The 18,045-nt window shown below is 43.4% G+C and overlaps 1 protein-coding gene across 1 annotated transcript in view; it reads left to right on the top strand.

The window, feature by feature from the left end:
• Positions 1-18,045, top strand: part of nt5c2a (5'-nucleotidase, cytosolic IIa) — a 28,589-nt gene that overhangs the window by 1,466 nt on the left and 9,078 nt on the right. The window contains exons 2-14 of the mRNA XM_085800935.1: positions 3,774-3,847; positions 5,144-5,261; positions 5,362-5,457; positions 7,607-7,698; positions 10,212-10,269; positions 10,907-11,000; positions 11,404-11,457; positions 11,586-11,669; positions 11,771-11,812; positions 13,889-13,996; positions 14,126-14,192; positions 14,813-14,983; positions 17,096-17,147. Of these exons, the coding sequence (XP_085657061.1) occupies positions 3,774-3,847; positions 5,144-5,261; positions 5,362-5,457; positions 7,607-7,698; positions 10,212-10,269; positions 10,907-11,000; positions 11,404-11,457; positions 11,586-11,669; positions 11,771-11,812; positions 13,889-13,996; positions 14,126-14,192; positions 14,813-14,983; positions 17,096-17,147 (1,110 nt within the window). The remainder of the gene's footprint in view (positions 1-3,773; positions 3,848-5,143; positions 5,262-5,361; positions 5,458-7,606; positions 7,699-10,211; positions 10,270-10,906; positions 11,001-11,403; positions 11,458-11,585; positions 11,670-11,770; positions 11,813-13,888; positions 13,997-14,125; positions 14,193-14,812; positions 14,984-17,095; positions 17,148-18,045) is intronic.

Genomic DNA, 18,045 nt, shown 5'->3' with positions numbered 1-18,045 from the left:
GCTGATTATCAATACTCATTGGTCATTTGTTTGTATCAGGTAACCGAGGCAGATATTATTACGTTTTTGGGATTTAAAGGCATAGTTCAACATTTTTGGCAAATTGGCCCACTGCCATAATGCCTATAGTTTTAAAGGACAATTCCAGGCGAATTCAACTCAGGGGTGTATTTTCATATCATTTTAGGTCTAAAAGAATGAATCTGAAGATTTTCAGTTTAATCGCTCCTGTTTTGCGGAAGTTGCGTCTGTCCCTGCGTCGCCACGGCAGCAATGAATGGGAGTGGATGTAAGTTCCGCTGTTTAGGCTGTTTACAGCCCTCAAAGCCGCAATTTTTTTCCACAGACAGCGTCAGATGGCGACTCAAACATGCACCGAGAAGTTTATTTACTTCAAGCAAGCCGACATGTTTGTAAAAGTCGATCTAATTCAAAGTCTCCCGGAGTCTCGCGCGAGACCCAGTTGCCGTGCGCGGTGTGTTCAGGTGCAGTGGGAAAAGCTACCGTTTGTGTCATAAACACAGGAATATCAACTCTTTACTTGCTTCAAGTAAAAAAAACTTCTCGGCGCATCTTTGAGTAGCCACCTGACGCTGTCTGTGGAAAAAAATTTACACTTCAAGCAAGTAAAGAGTTGATATTCCTGTGTTTATGACACAAGCGGTAGCTCTTACTGCACCTGAATACACCAGCACTGCAACTTCGGGCTCGCGCGAGACTCCGGGAGACTTTGAATTAGATCTAGTTTTACAAACATGTCGGCTTGCTTGAAGTAAATAAACTTCTCGGTGCATGTTTGAGTAGCCATCTGACGCTGTCTGTGGAAAAAAATTGCGGCTTTGAGGGATGTAAACAGCCTAAACAGCGGAACTTACATCCACTCCCATTCATTGCTGCCGTGGCGATGCGGGGACAGACGCAACTACCGCAAAACAGGAGCTCATCTGTGTCGGGTCTCGTCTAAAGCCGTCGGGTGTCGGGAGAGTAGACCCGTCGGGTACTCTGATTGGCTGTGTGCTAGCTATGGCGATTCTGATTGGCGGTGCCTAAGCGAATCAGCACAGTGTGTGGGAGGGGCAGAAGTGACCACATTAAACAAACGGTGTCCTAGCCTGCCCTACAATAAAAATGGCACACAAAATAAAAAGAGGAGTAAACCAATATATTAAGCGGCAATATATATTTAAGCATCAAAGATGTTCAATCAAACCCACATAGTTTGAAACAACGTTTAAAACACACACAGCCAGTGTCACAACTAAGCATATAAAGTCTACTAGCTTAATGCTAACGTATAATGTAAAACCTCATAGACGGGCTAACAGAAATTAGCATCGCTAACTGTTTTAATTCTGGCTTTAGCGCTGTTAACACGTCACCGTTTAATCAAGAGTCTGTGGTCAGTTTATAACACTTGCTAGGAATATTGCTTCGATGTTTGTTTTGGGAGAAGTGCAGAGTCTGTGGAAGCCGCGACCGGGGACCTGGCAGCGGCTGTCACAGCGGCAGCAGCCGCTCTACTGACCTGATCTGCCGGGGTCGAGCTCCGTCCACATCCCAGGGGATCCTGCACACTTTTAGAGGTTTACCGCTGGCTGGTTAAATTCTTTTTAGGAGATTAATGTTGGTCTCATCGATTAAATTTAATAACTGTAGCAGCCAGTCGCATTATTAGTTTGTTTGAATGAAAAGTGAGCAGGGCTGCCTCTGGTCCATAACCTTTAATTGTTGGTGCAAACTATTTTTAGAACGGCGGAGCAGAGCCGCGAGCCACTCAGAGCTACGCTACGGAGGCTAATGGGATTTCTTGGTTTCCCTCATCAAACTCATCAAATCCAAATCCAACAACTCCAAAATAGAACGTTAGAGATGGGAGTTGTTTTCGAGGCAAATGCAGACGGGAACGCGCATCAGCGGTTTTGCATGAATCTGCCTCTAAAACAACTCTGTCTGGTAACGTTCTGTTATTATCTCATAGCGTGGTGAATGTGCAGGTCACAACTTGTCCACCAGAGCGTTGTGGAGTTGTTGGATTGTGTATTTGATGAGTTTGATGAGGGAAACCAAGAAATCCCATGAGCCTCCGTAGCGTAGCTCTGAGCAGCTCACAGCTCTGCTCCGCCGTTCTAAAAATAGCTTGCACCGACAATTAAAGGTAACAAACCTACTGCTATGACTATAGGGATTATGACAATGGGCCAATTTGCCAAAATGTTGAACTATCCTTTTTAAAGAGTACTGAGTTCCATAATAATACAGATTATTATTATGAGATTATTCACTGACCAAGACTGTGCAGTATGACATGAGTGGTACAACCAGCAGCCATGAGTTCAGTGGTAATACTACATGTATTCTCTATTACAAAGCTTTCCAAGGGATCTGGCTCAAAACCATCCTGCAATGAGGTATGCCATCCTTTTGTTGTTGAACCAGACTGGGACTACTGACTAAATGACTTAATTGTTTTTATTGTCCATGATGTGAATTGATTCTCCATCCGACTCTCATGGAACTCCATCCATACTGACACCTGATTGTGAGTTGGGTTTCTCTCTCCCCCCCTCTCCCCCGCCCGTGGAAACATGAGCTGGTGGTCATTGTGATTTCATGGTGTGCACTCTCTCCTCTTGCATTTCCCCCTTGTTCCCGCATCTTTTCTTTAATCCCCATCAGTTGCTATCGATCTGATATCATCTCTCACACCGTCTGAGTAGAGAGGCCAGTGTGCAGTCTGAGCAGAGTCACAGATTATATGTGCATACACTGTATAATCTGTATTTCTGCATAGAAACATAGAAGCAAGGAGGAAGCGCTTGATATTTTCGCAAATATGTTTTTTTTCCTGTTGTCTTTTCGTTTGGTTCTTTTTATTATTTGCGCTCACAGTGACACTGAGTCACTGCTGGGCATCAATTGTCTAAAAATGCTGAACTGATGGAGATTAACATGACAAATGCAAATGGACATTAGCAGAGTCCTTCCATTGTTATTGTAGGGTGTACACTTGTGGTCAGGGTTGGATATGATACCTGTTGGATATTTAGTTAGGACCATAACGTGTGTCTCCCTGTCCAGTGCAGAGCTGATAATCAACTATTTTTGATAATTGACCAGTCTTGTATCAAACAGCATTGCTAGACATTCAGATTCCTACTCCTCTACTGCTTTTCTCAGTTTAATAAAATATTAAACTGAATAACTGCGTTTTGGAAATGTTGATCATCAGACAACAACAATAACAAAGTCTATCAAAATATCAAAAGTGAAATAATCATCATATTAACTAGTAATAAAAGCATGTAGCCCTAGTCAACTAGCAAAATCTGAAATCAAATGATTGGTCACATTTTTGTCGTATTGTTATTGTTTGATTATATTCTCTGTTCATAGTTTATCTCCCCACCTAGCTACAGCAGCACATCTAGTCCTGTAATGAGGGTTCTGGTGTTCACATTGTAATTAAGTGAGAGTTGTAGAGTTGCTAACTCAGCTAGCTTGTGTTAGCATCCTTCCAGTTTGGAGAAGCAGCCGGGAACGTTGGCACAGAAGCTGAGAAATGTCATGATGTGCACGGGGTCAGCACAAAGAAAAGCCATCTGCAGATAGAGGGAAAAAAACTTCAGTTAAGTGTGTGTGTATATTTTGAGACTTTCACAGCTCTATCTCGACGACGAACAGCTGACCTGCGGTGTAAAACGGTGTAAAGCAGTGATTCAGTCAGAACCACCAGCTGTCATGCTTTTATTGACGTGCACTGTTCTCCCTTCCAGAGTGTTTGTCAACCGAAGCTTGGCCATGGAGAAGATCAAGTGTTTTGGATTTGATATGGATTACACTCTGGCAGGTAAGTGCAGTTTGAACCTTTTGGTATTAGTCTTGATTACACATGAAGATGAATCCACTGTGGTCTGAGTCCACACACCATCTGCGTGTGGAGTGGGTTCTGATGTGAGTCCTGTTTGATCATTCTCTGTGAGTTTTGCACACAAATACTTGCAAATACTTTACATTTGCTCAGTTCCTCCTGGATTTAATGAGTTAAAGCAAATTACTTGCAGTATCTTCTGTAAATTGCAATGAGATTACAATCTATTCCTTTATGGGAGAAAAATAATAATCGTGTTGGCCTTTTTGTCTAACCATTTTCTGCTTAAGATAATGGAATGTAAAACATGTAGATATACTGTATATAAACCAAACATCTGAAAGCACACACCCAGCGGTGTGTTACATATTCCTGGCTTGAGGGCAGCCAGACTAATCCCACATACCATAATAGGGGAATGAGTTAGTTGACATTATAACCCATATATCTGAAGTAATATCCTGTTTCCAAATGACTGTACCACTTCATTAGATGGTGGCGGGGATAACTGGTACACCACTGAGTGGTTATTTTCTAGTTTGTGTCAGATAATATAGAGAAGAGCAGACCGTGCTCCTCTAGCCTGTGGGGTTCCTCAAGGCTCTATCCTGGGCCCAGATTTATTCTCACTGTTTGTTCCCTTTAAGGCGCAGCGTCTGTAAGTCTGGCTGTGTCTGTATGTCGATGATGGTCAGCTTTATGTATCGGTGAAACTAGGGGAGCATTTAAATCTAGTAAAGTATAGTTTGCAGTTAAACTAATGAGAATCACATTAAAGTATTTGTCTGAGAATGTGTTTCAGACTCCACCTTTCTAGCTTTGTATGGACTGTTGTAGCTGTAACGCACTGTCGGCTCACAAAACTTAGCTTTAAGACTACAACTTAGAGACTTCTCATAACCCAGTCTCTACACTGGCCCACTGTTAAATATAGAACTAAACTCAGTCTCCTCCTAATAACTTCAGGTCATAAACAACTTGTCTTCACCATATTCCAGTGAATAACTGACCCCATATATATATCCAACAGAGCTGGCAGGTCATCCGGGCTTCTGCTTGTGCCACAGTCATAGATCAGGACCCATGGTGACTGAGCATTAACTGTGTTAACTTGCAATAGTCATCACCAGTCAGTTGAACCATTTTTAAACATCAGCAACTGAAAACGTGTTTGCATACAGTCTGTATAGTGTTGCTCAGTGTTTTTGGTGCTCTGCCTTCACTATGGTGATTTGTGTATTGAGAACACGAGCCTCTTTCCCTGTCTGTCTGTAGTGTATAAATCTCCTGAGTACGAGTCGCTGGGCTTTGACCTGACAGTGGAGCGCCTGGTGTCTATTGGATATCCACAAGAGCTGCTCAACTTCGTCTACGACCCGTCTTTCCCCACCAGGTCAGCCCACAGAGCCTTGTCTTTTTAATGCTTCGTGTTTGAACACCACTATAACAGATTCTGCATCTGAGCTGTGTCCTCTGCTCTCTGTCCTCCTCAGAGGTCTGGTGTTTGACACAATGTACGGCAACCTGCTCAAAGTGGACAGCTATGGGAACATCCTAGTGTGTGTGCACGGGTTCAACTTCTTAAGGGGGTGAGTTGTCAACATCTCTAAAGAACTGGGCAGCTTTCCACATTGTGGAGTCCTTCTCTGACCCCCCCCTATAACAATACTGTTCAAATACATTGCAAACAAACCAAGAACCTACAGCCACGCCGGCAGCAGAGTATCACTCAGGCTGGTAGGACTGTCACTAGTTTAGCAGTCATTTTGGTAATACTGCAAATTCTCAAATAAAAGCAGAGTCTCAAACAGACGCTCTCAATTAGAAGCCTGGGGCCTCATATATCATTGTGGATACACCTTTTTTTTTACACCCTTTTTCCCCCGTTTTGTGCGTACGCACTTTTCTCCGCCAAATTTGGGATCTATCAAGCCAAAACCTGACGGGAAAAAGTGCGGACATTTACACCCATTTTGACACTGGCGTACCGTGATTTACGCCTTTTCTGAGGAACAGGAGGAATTGGCGACACCGTTGCTGAGTCACAGAACTGCAGTGTGAGAGGGAGAGAGGAGCGGAGTACATTTCGAAGAGCACAGAGGATTTTTTTGAAGTAATTGTGGTAGTGGTGGACCGTTGATGCTGGCAATACAACCCGCTCTATAATAACACTAGGCTATATGTTCATTGATAAACAGAGCGGATTGAGGATTTTGCTTTTTTGCTTTTACACACTCTAGTGTGACGTCTGACAAGGATCAAACCCGCCAAGTTTAAAAACACACCGGCAGCAGCGCACACTGATCTACAGCCTATTGTTATTATTCTGTCACCTGAGTTAACGAGGTGCACGTGAGTTTGGAGCTGACGAGAGGAGAGAATAAAGAGTGAGACAACGCGGCCCTGAGGAGGAACTGTGAAGGACTCAGCTGTAATGGAAAATGACCCAAACCGAGTCCAGTAGAGCTGTAACTGTGTAGTGGAAAGGCGTGCAAAGTAATGGTAACTATAGACCCTTTCAGAGAGTATAAACAAAGACAGGTGTTACCAAGAATACTAATTAAAGCTCCATTCCATTTAGTGTACCAGAGCGTTTTCTAATGAGCCACACCTGTCTTTGTTTATACTCTCTGAAAGGGTCTATAGTGGAAATCCTGCTTTGTTTTAACATCTAGGTGTAAAAAAAAAAAAAAAAAAAAAAAGATTTTCTGGGATAAAGGGGCAGATTACATAAGATTATTCTTCTTTCTGCTCCTGTTTGTTGAGATTTGGGAGGTTTTTGGTTTTTATTGTAGTTTACTAAAATGCAAGATCATTTTTCTGACTGATTTATTGCCCGATATCGCCCGTGTATGTAGTTCTGCTTCTTTCCCCCGCCCTCCGCCCGTTGCCTCCGTTGTCACTTTGTTGTCACTTTGTAGCGGCTCCACAGAGCGCACATGGCTAATTAATATGCACGTGCTGACCATATATGGCGTTCTGGGGGTGGAGTAAGAGGTGTGTTCACGTGTGCACCATTCTTGGGTCCGGTGTGATTTACCAAAGGCAAATTGCGGAGAGTTGTGCGTACGCACAGTTTGATTGATCTGAAAAAGGTGTAAATATTTTGGGTGTACGCCATTTTCGTCTTTTCGCCATACGCAAAACTTTAGTAGCAGTTTTACACCCTCTTTGATAAATGAGGCCCCAGGGGCCCGGACTTTTATTTGAGAATTTACAGTCAATCAAAGTTGAACACAGTGACCTGTCACATAATGGAGTTAGTTCAGATGAAAAGTTAATGCAGGCAGGAACATGACCAATTTTATGTCTAGTAGTCAATAAATGCAGAGATATTTGATTCAGAAGCACAAATGTTAACTTGATGACAAGAAGAAAAATAATCAGCATTTTTTCTGTCTAGATTAGGTGAAAAGTTTCACCTGCTGTTGGTGCCACAGAAAGTTGAGTCCATAAAATTCACTCACTGAGGACCATCAATGTAGAGTCTAATCACACAGCATATAGAAAGGGATCGAGACAGGAGCACTTCTGATATCCAGACAAGTCCTGAGCAGATCTCTATTGGTAGTGTCCTGTGTTCAGAGAGCGCACACACAAACACACATTCCTGTAACAAGCACAAGAATGGCAACACCGACACTTCACACAGCTGAAGAAGGAGCTGATAGAAATGTAATGTTGTGCACAACGCTGACTCTGTAACTGTCTCCTGTGACCTCCTCCTCCTCTGCACAGGCCAGACATCAGGGAGATGTATCCCAACAAATTTATTCAACGTGGAGACACGGATCGCTTTTACATCCTTAACACACTCTTCAACCTTCCTGGTAAGAAATGATATCAACACAATACTGCAATGTAGGAGGCAGTTTGTTTTGTATTTAGTTAATTGGGCATTAGTTAATGTTTAACCCTGTTTAAATATAGATTATCTCAGTCACACAGTGGTGTTACTGCAACCTTCTGTGTGGAGATCTGGTGCTATAAGATAATGTAGCCTGACCTGACCCTGCACCTAGTGTGTAGCCATCAGCTACTATCAGAGCTGATACTTCTGCTGATAACAGTAGTTTATAAAACAATGACATGGTCTGCCTCTGTCTGCTGAGCAGATGCTGGAGGGTGAGACATGTTGTGTGTGTTGTGTACTTGTTCGTCCAGTGGTCCTGAACTATGTTTGACAGTGAATTAGACTTAGTCCACACGAGCCCGGGTATTTTTGAAACCGGAGTTTTGCTCCGCGTCCACACGAGTGGTGTAATAAAAACACTCTGTACACACGCAACCGTGAAATCCGCTACCAAGTGACGCAATGCATGTGTGGAAGGCTGTTTTAACCAATCAAAATACAGTGGAAACTGCTTATGGATCAAAAGGCTTGGGACGGAATCATTTCTATACAAATGCTGTTAAAATAATTCGTCATCAAGAAATCCGCTTATAGTGTTAATGTTTGGTCATTTTATGGATGAAAACATGCGCAAAAACAATTTCAAAGCTACGTGTAGCCTATTTATTTTATTTTCGGCGGTGTCCCTTTGACGTGCACTGCTGCAGCAGCCTGCACATGTTGCTGCACTGTGTTGTTGTGCTGTGTGCATCACCTGGCTGGCTGAGCTGTCGGTGCGGCGCAACTCATTATCACTGGCTGTTGTGTTGTCTGTCAAAACATGGATGAATGAAACATATCCACTTTATATCGACCGCGGACGTCACGAATACATTTTCGGCTTTTGGCTCGTTCCTCATCTCCGCATAGGCTCTTTTTATCACTGCATGATGCGACGCGACGCCCCCCCCCCCTTCCCGTCGTAGCCTACCCGGTCTGACAGTGACATAGGCTATTGCCTGTTCATTCATGAAAATCATCCCGAAAAACTCTCAATCAAACAAGGTGGGGAATAAGAAACTGCGGAGCTACTGTAGTAGTTCTGTAATTTTAAAAACACACCGGCAGCGGCCCAGCTGATCTGTAAATGATGCTGTGTGGAAAACCAGCTGTGGTCTGTGATTGAGGGTGAGTTTGGAGCTGACAAGAGGATCGCCCTGACGACCGTTTCGTTATATTTTTCTCATCGAAAAACTATACAAATAGCATTTAGATGATGTGGAGAAAAAAAAGTGATAAAAATCCACTCTGTCACCTCCATTTTTGTGAGCTCACGTCAACTCCTGCTGCTGCAAACAACCTCTGGGGCTGGCAGTGTTTACATCAGCACGTGTGCAGCTATGACGTAAACGAGAAAAACAATCACGGTTGCAGTGTCCACACGCACCCGGTGAAACCAACCCCGGCCGAAAACCCCACCCTGGACTCCGGTTTCAAAAAACCACGGTTTCAGGGTTCCAAAAGCACGGTTGCGTGTGGACAGGACATACAACCGGGAACATATGTTCACGGTTTCAAAAATACCCGGGCTCGTGTGGACTAGGCCTCAGATTCCACTGGTTTCTTTACTTTTTTAAGGGTGTATTCACACCTGTTTAGTGCGCACCCTGGTGCGCACCAAATGTTAAAATGATACATTGTTTCATTTTTCAGTTAGTGCGGTTGCGTTCACACCTGCTTTTTGTCACTCGGGACCAAACTTGGAGAACGTCACGTCTCCATGACTACCGGTTGGAATCTGGACGCGCTGATTGATAAAACTTTCATGATGGAGACTCCAGTAGGGCCGGTTGTTAGTAGCTCTGGTCATTTATTTCTATATTGTTTGCATGTATAACTCTGTTTGGTACTTCCGGCTGATTTCCGGTTGCGTTCACCCAGCTCGGTCCCGTTAGTTCCCGGTTAAACGTTAAACACGGGCGGACCTCCGCTGCTCGGTAATCAGCTGCTCCGCGGACCCGAGGGACAGACCCGCTGACCTGTCCGGTGTCTGAGCGACTCAGCGGACACGCAGCGACCGGCTGCCCCGCTGCTGCTGCTGCTGCTGCTGCTTCGTTTGTGGGGACAGAGCTCCGCAGCACCGGAGCACCGGGCGGTCTCCCCGCTGCGTTAACCCGTTGTCAGTGACTACGGGAGCCCTTTTAGCTCAAACTTGTTGAGTTCGCCTGGCAGTTGGCTCGCACCAGAGTGCAGTTGCTTTCACACCTAAACTAGTGCGCAGTGCGCACCAGAGTTCAGCTGGAGCCGAACCGAGACCACCTCCTCAGGCCGCACTAGTTTTGGTGCGCATTAGAGTGCGATGTGCTTTCACACCAACCCAAACTGGACCAAATTTAGTGCGCACCAGATTTAGTGCGCACTAACACTGCAGGTGTGAATACACCCTAACTTGTCACATTGGATGCATGTTGGTACTCGTCTTTACAGTTCCTTCCCTGTCTTTTCCCACAGAAACCTACCTGTTTGCTTGTCTGGTTGATTTCTTCAGTAACTGCTCCAGATACTCAAGGTACTGCAGCGCCGTCCACCCGTACAGTGACACTAGTGTGCGTTTTCTGTGACCTTCAGAATAGGACCCCGTTTAAAGGGATAGTTTAACATTTTGGCAAATTGGCCCATTGTCATAATCCCTATAGTTTTAGGAGTAGGTGTGTTACCTTTAATTGTCGGTGCAAGCTATTTTTAGAATGGCGGAGCAGAGCCGCGAGCTGCTCAGAGCTACACTATGGAGGCTAATGGAAGGCTTCCCTCATCAAACTCATCAAATACACAATCCAACAACTCCACAACGCTCTGGTGGACAAGTTGTGACCTGCACATTCACCACGCTATGAGATAATAACACAACGTTATGAGACTGAGTTGTTTTCGAGGCAAATGCGGAGACTGGAAAAACTTTCCCCACAAAAGTATTTGATGAGGGAAGAAATCCCATTATCCTCCGTTGCGTAGCTCTGAGCAGCTCGCGGCTCTGCTCCGTCAATTTTCTTAGACTCGCCGTCAATTAAAGGTAACAAACCTACTGCTATGACTATTGGGATTATGGCAATGGGACAATTTTCCAAAATGTTGAACTATCCCTTTAATAAAGTTCAGTTGAATTGCAGCATCCTGTTCTCTTAGAAAGTTTATATTGATCTCTGCAGTTGTGAGACTGGCTTCAAAGATGGCGACCTCTTGCTGTCCTACAAGAGCATGTTCCAGGACGTGCGAGACGCTGTGGACTGGGTTCATTTCAAGGTAAAATCATTTCCTCCTCTTCGTTGGAACTAGGGGTTTTCAACGGGCCCGAAAATGAAATCCTGACCCAGCCCAACCCGCGGGTGCTGAATCCCAGACCCAACCCAACCCGAGTCATTCGTAGCCTATATATTTTTGGCCCAGACCCGGCCAAAAATGTTTTTAAACAAGTGCCTGATGCGTTGGTGCCGACAACAATCAGCAAGAAGATGTGTTTGATTTAAACAAAAACCAGAAGCCCAAGGCCCAACCTGACCCAAGTCATTTTCGGCCTGAATCTTGCCCGAACCAGCAGGTCTGGTCGGGTTGGTCAGGAACTCTAATTGAAGCCAATGAGCAGACGGCTGTAGGTCGTCTACTGCAGTCAGAGCTCAGCCCACTCATGTTCTCTCTCTGTTCTTAGGGGTCCCTAAAAGAAAAAACAGTTGAAAACCTGGAGAAGTATGTAGTAAAAGATGTAAGTATGTAAAGCAACTAGTAGTTTATAGTTTGGTGTCAAACACTGTCGTTCTGTTGTGGTGATATAACACATTTTAGCCAAGTGTCATTTTTCTGCTACTCAGCTTGTTTTATTTCTCCTCCAAGCCCAAGCTTCCTCTCCTCCTCAGTCGCATGAACGAAGTGGCCAAAGTATTCCTGGCCACCAACAGTGACTACAAATACACAGAGGTGAGATGAAAGTTCAGTCGAACATGTTTAATGAACACTGAAAGAAAAGCACCACCTGCCATCTTGATTTATTCCGTGTTGTTCTCTCTCCTGTCTCACAGAAAATCATGACCTACCTGTTTGACTTCTCTCACGGCCCAAAGGTAACACTCAGGATCAGAAGATGATGGTCACTAAATGTGTCTGAATAGATTCAAGTTCTGTGTCAAGAAAGTCGCAGAGCAGAGATGGATCTATGATGGTGTGTTAAGAGATCAAGAGATGACAAGACAGCCACCAGCCAACAGATGATGTGATTTAACAGAAAGCACTTTGTAAAAATAGTAGGGCTGTCAAACGATTAATTTTTTTAATCGCGATTAATCGCATTTTTTCCATAGTTAACTCGCGATTAATCTCTATTAAAAATATTATATATGGCGCTTTGGACTTTCATCCCTCCAAAGTGTTATAATCTCTAGACAAACAACTTTTAGACCAGACCTAGCAGGCCTAGTACCTAATCATAACACATGATGCATGAAACTCACACAGAATTGAAACGAATTGCATCCAGTGGAAATTGCCCTTTACTTTGCTACGCCTCTGCCTGGCCATGTGCATTTGTTGACAACAGAAGCCGTCAAAAAATCAATACATCCCACGTGCATTTGTTGACAACCGACGCTGTCAAAAAAATCAATACATGGCCATGTGCATTTGTTTACAACAAAGCCGTCAAAAAATCAATGGATGGAGCTGTGGATATATGTTAGACTGTGTATATTTGTGTAGCAACCAACTTGAAGGTGCCTTACCGCCACCTACTGCTACACTACTCCAGTCCAGCAGACAGAGGACAAAATGGGCCGCGATTAACCGCGATTAAAAAATTTAATCGCGTTAATTTTTTTAATTAATCTAATCGCGATTAACGCGTTAACTCTGACAGCCCTAAAAAATAGTAAATATGGGTTACCGTAATACAGTTTAATGATTAGTTTTAAACATGTACTTTTAATATGCAAGATTTTTTATTTTTAATGTATTAACTCATTGTTTTTATTAATTTTATTTGTCTTTTTTTTATATTTAACCAACCACTTTAACTCTTTCGCGACCACACTAATTCCTCAGCACATCCGCTCAGGACCACATGTTTTTGGCTATTTGTTTACCTTTTTACTCACGTCGAGCCGAACTCTGTACATCACCTAGAAACAAACGGTCTTCACGTGGTTGAAGAGTGACTTTACAACGTGCTCCTCGAAAAAACGGCGAGTTTTTCCGCCGTTTCGTTCGTGAGTACGAAGTAGAAGAAGAGAGCTGGGTTTCTCCAAAAACGGAGCTCCCGCTCTAGTTTCAGAGAAAAACGCACTTTTGTGTCAAGTGGCAAACTGCTCATTTTACCGGTACTCTGCAGTGTGGCATGTCTCCCAAATCCTTTCTATGGATAAATAAATATATTTGTAGGCAAATCTGGGGGGTGTGGCAGCGTGGAGAGCAGCGGTGCATCGGTGCGGGTCTCTGGCTGCAGCGCAGCAGCTCCGGGACACTGCTGTGTGACTGGCCGCCGGGTGGGTGCTTCGGGGCGGGGGCGGCTGGCTCACAGCCCCCGCTGCACAGCCCCCGCTCCGCTGCACCGTGAAAACAGCAGAGATAACCGGCTTTCAGATCCGAGTCTCCAAACAACGTTTGTAACAGCACTGGAAAAAGTCGCCAGATTTGTCGTCAGTCGCTTTTGTCAAAAGAGGGTTTGGAAAGTCGCCAGATTCAGCGAGAAAGTCGCAACACTGTAGCCGACAGCCGCACAGCGCTGCACGCTGTCCCCAGAGCAGCATTCAAGGAGAACGATTACTCAAACAAAACCAAGATCACACAGTTTATAAAAAACATTATGTTTTGATTTTAGTTTAAAACAGTTTTACATATCAGAGGACTACCATATTCACACACAGGGTACCTCAGAGTGTCTATTATCGTAATCTGTAAAAAAAAAAAAAACGGTTTTGACGAGTTTACTCGTCAGTGGTCGTGAACGTTCGGCAGGCTGTGACGAGTTTACTCGTCAATGGTCGCGAAAGAGTTAAAGTCTGTAATTAGATTTCTTTAATACCGCACCGCACCCAGGTATAGAGTGTATTCTTTCTGGACTAACCAAGAGAGCTACTGAACATGGCCACCCATCACCATGATGCTTTGCAACTGTATGATGTTGTGTGTGTGTGTGTGTGTTGCAGCCCGGTACACCCCACCGGCCCTGGAAGTCCTACTTTGACCTGATCCTGGTTGACGCCCGGAAGCCTGTGTTCTTCGGAGAGGGAACGGTGCTGCGGCAAGTCGACACTGTGAGTGTGTCACACAACCATCTTCTGTTTCTATTTGAGGGCAGCAATGTGGGTCAAATACATTTTGACATATAAACACTGTGTGCGAGTCTGTGACTCAGTCTCTGTTTGTTTGTTTGTTTGTTCCAGACCACAGGCCGGCTGAAGATCGGCACATACACTGGACCTCTGCAGCACGGCATCGTTTACTCTGGAGGTTCATAACAAACTTCTTTCTGATTTTAATTTGGTTCAAAAATGAAATAGTTACATAAGTAGCAATTATTATTTATGAATCATATTTTCTTACGTGTATATACTGTAACAGGTGGTGATTGTTTATCTGATTCTGGTTCTGGAGTGTGTCACATTTACAGTTCTAATCAACAAAAATACTTTCATCTTCATTCAGAATAAAAAACTAGAAAGTTTTTCTTATTGTCAATGTACAAAATATACAAATAAAATATGGAGCTCTACTCCTGGTCAGTGCAGTTAAGACCAAAGGACACAAAAAGGGTACTGCACTCAGCACTGTGTTATAATATAACTTTATAGGCTGTAGTCAGGATAGACACGATGTGCTGAGTCATTAAAGTACTTGCTGAACTGAAGCATACTCCGCATTGGAGCCACCAGCCTGTAATGTAACACCCTGTGCTCAGATGTACAAGAGGGCACTGCAGGCCGTAGGTGGAGAACACCAGCATCAGATTCCTCCTCCACCTCTGTGGTGCTCATGCTCACTGTCCTCTGCTGCTGCCGCTGTAAACGTAGGAGACTCGGGTGAATGTGGGTGAAAGTGATGAAGGTGGTATTTTTCTTTTCTTCTCACAGGTTCCTCAGACATCGTGTGTGACCTGCTCGGTGCTAAAGGTAAAGACATCGTCTACATCGGAGATCACATCTTCGGAGACATTCTCAAATCCAAGAAGCGTCAGGGCTGGAGGACTTTCCTGGTGATTCCTGAGCTGGCCCAGGAGCTGCACGTCTGGACCGACAAGAGCTGTGAGTAGGACCACACACCAGGGTTATTATAGTTAACCAAAACTAAAACTAGCAGTGAAAAAATAATTTAGTAAACTGAAATGAAAATAAAAATTACATTTTTTCCAAAAATGAGAACTAAATAAAAACTACAGTGAACAATGTAAAACTAAACTGAATATCAGATAACATCAGCTCAGTTGTAGTTTTCTTAGAGATGCTAAAGCTGCAGGACACACAAAATAGGATGACTTGGAGTATATGGAGTTATTTTTGTCTCATTAATATCTGTAAACGCACAGAAGGTGATCTACAAATGTTCCTTGGTTTGCACACGTGTTTTGCTATCCACAAAGGGTGATCTACAAATGTTCCTTGGTTTGCACACGTGTTTTGCTATCCACAAATACAAATTTCTAATTTGTAACTTGTATTTTGGTTTTTACAAATAAATGTGTATTTGTAAATATATTGTATATTTGTAAATGTATAATTTTCCATTGGTAAAAACAAAAAAGCCATTTGTAAAACCGAAAATTCTGTCTGTGAAGTGTGACTCTGCATTTGTGGATCACCAATCACACACACGCATCTCTTTCCGCAATGACGTATTTCTGACCTCACCAGGAGGGGCAGTGCAGAGCGATAGATATAACTAGGCTAACGGCGGAGCAAACTTCCAAACAGGCGTCATTTGTATAAAAATAACCACATATTGGGGATCTAAACAGTCTAACATCTAAACATCTAATCAGATCTAAACAGCAGCCGGGCTGCTGCGGTGGGCTGGCTAACCAGCTTCATCATTCCGGGGGAAAAAACGAGCCGGGGGAGACCTGGATGACAGCGGAGGTTAGCCGGCCGACCACCACAGCAGCCCGGCGGTAGCCTCTGTGATAGACCGCTCGTCCGGTGGTAGCCTAGTTAGCTTAGCTGCTCCACAGATGGAGCTTCACTGCTCCGCGAACGGCGGAGCAAACTTCCAAACAGGCGTCATTTGGATAAACTAACCGCATATTGGGGGTCAGTTACTTTATCGCATGAAAAAACATTAAAACTTAATAAAGTGACGCATTAACAGTGGGAATTAAAATAATTTCTCGAGATAAACCAATAGCAGTCTTCTTCGTTAGTTTTCATTCAGCTACTCGCCAACACTGCCCCTCCTGGTGAGGAGAGCGGCCCTTTGTGAATCAGCAGCTGTGAGTTTGTGGATCTCGGCAGGAATGTCTCAGAAATACGTCATTGCGGAAAGAGATGCGTGTGTGTGATTGGTGATCCACAAATGCAGAGTCACACTTCACAGACAGAATTTTCGGTTTTACAAATGGCTTTTTTGTTTTTACAAATGGAAAATTATACATTTACAAATATACAATATATTTACAAATACACATTTATTTGTAAAAACCAAAATACAAGTTACAAATTAGAAATTTGTATTTGTGGATAGCAAAACACGTGTGCAAACCAAGGAACATTTGTAGATCACCCTTTGTGGATAGCAAAACACGTGTGCAAACCAAGGAACATTTGTAGATCACCTTCTGTGCGTTTACAGATATTAATGAGACAAAAATAACTCCATAGGAGTACAGCCCACAGATAAGAGTGAATGTAACGTAATGAGGACTGATGGAAAACATTATATGATGCAACTAAAAGGGAAAAATCCCACAAATTTGGAAATTAATTTTCAGAGGTCTCACAGAAGCTAAATCAAAACTAGTCAATTCCTCAAAAATAAAAACTAAACTAAAACTGCTTCATCACTTGTTGAACTAAACAAGTAACTAAAACTAAACTGAAATAAAAATTCAAACTTAAAAAACTGAATAAAAATAAAAACTAATGAAAAATGTAAAATATAATAACCTTGCGACACACAAGTTATTCATCCATAACACAAATGTAAAGCTGTTCTAACTAATAAAGTTGTTGAACTTGAGCAGCAGCAGTGGTTTTAGTGTAATGAGGCTCGTGTGAAGGGAAAAAATAGCACATAGCTCACTTTGCATGAGAGAAATGTGAGTGGGCTTCAGTTTGTATGATTTGTCATATTTTTGTCATTATCTTGTGAATAAAGCATCATTAATGCAGTGTGCTGTACTAATGCCAGCGTTTGTTTTCCAGCCATATTTGAAGAGCTTCAGTCTCTGGACTGCTTCCTGGCAGAGCTTTACAAGTGAGTTCCCCTCAGCTGTTTGTTTGTTGTGTTTTGCAGAAATGTTAAAGGTACATGTAAGAAATCTAAAGCGACTGGCTGTAAAATCCTCATAATATGTCACAGAGACTCAGTAATAATGTTCATATAACATAATGAACTCACCAACAACAATAGTACAGTCAGAATATTCGCATTCAAAACTTTTTTTTTTTTTTTGCAGACCACAAATCATGTTTATGTTTTGAATTTACGTGTTGGCATGTGTCGCCACCCAGCGCTCTCTCACAGTCACAGCGTCAGTGGCATTTCAGCCTCCGGGTTGCCAGTTAAGCTTCCACTGAGCTGCAGCTACAGCTGGGAGATAAAACGACATCGCGAAAATTATGGTCATATTTCCTTAAAGCAGAAGTAAGCGATCTGGTCGTTTTGGCTAATGCTGCGTTCCAGGCAGGCTTTTGAAACCGTAAATTACAGCTTCAAGTCACGACTTACGACTTTGTAGCGTTCCAGGCAACCCACTCGTGTTTCTCCGACCTGTTTTACCGGTGAAAGTCACTATAACGGCCACTCGTAACTTCCGACCCGTGAGTCGTACCAGTTCGATCTGGTACGACTTCACAGGTCGGAAAAACACGAGTTACGGGCTGCCTTGAACGCACCATAACAGTCCTCGTCCCTAGGTCACCACATTCACGGCATCCCTTGGCTGCACCAGACTGGCTCTGGCTGCACACACAGCCCTTCATGCCGTTCTCTCTCCTCATTGGATAAAACTTGTAGGATACGAGAAATGTTTTCTCCTCGGCTCAGAGCAGAGCAGAGTGACTGACAGACCCGTGTTTCGGTCCAAACACTCTATGTAAGTGATTGCTGTCGGAAGATATAACTATTTAAAGGATCATAGGGCAGGATTTGT

This window comes from Trachurus japonicus, chromosome 15, assembly GCF_045865225.1.
Source record: "Trachurus japonicus isolate A0001 chromosome 15, Traja_1.0".
In the NCBI taxonomy this organism is placed as follows: domain Eukaryota; kingdom Metazoa; phylum Chordata; class Actinopteri; order Carangiformes; family Carangidae; genus Trachurus; species Trachurus japonicus.
The sequence above is the reverse complement of the archived record's forward strand: the minus strand, read 5'-3'. Positions and strand labels throughout refer to the sequence as shown.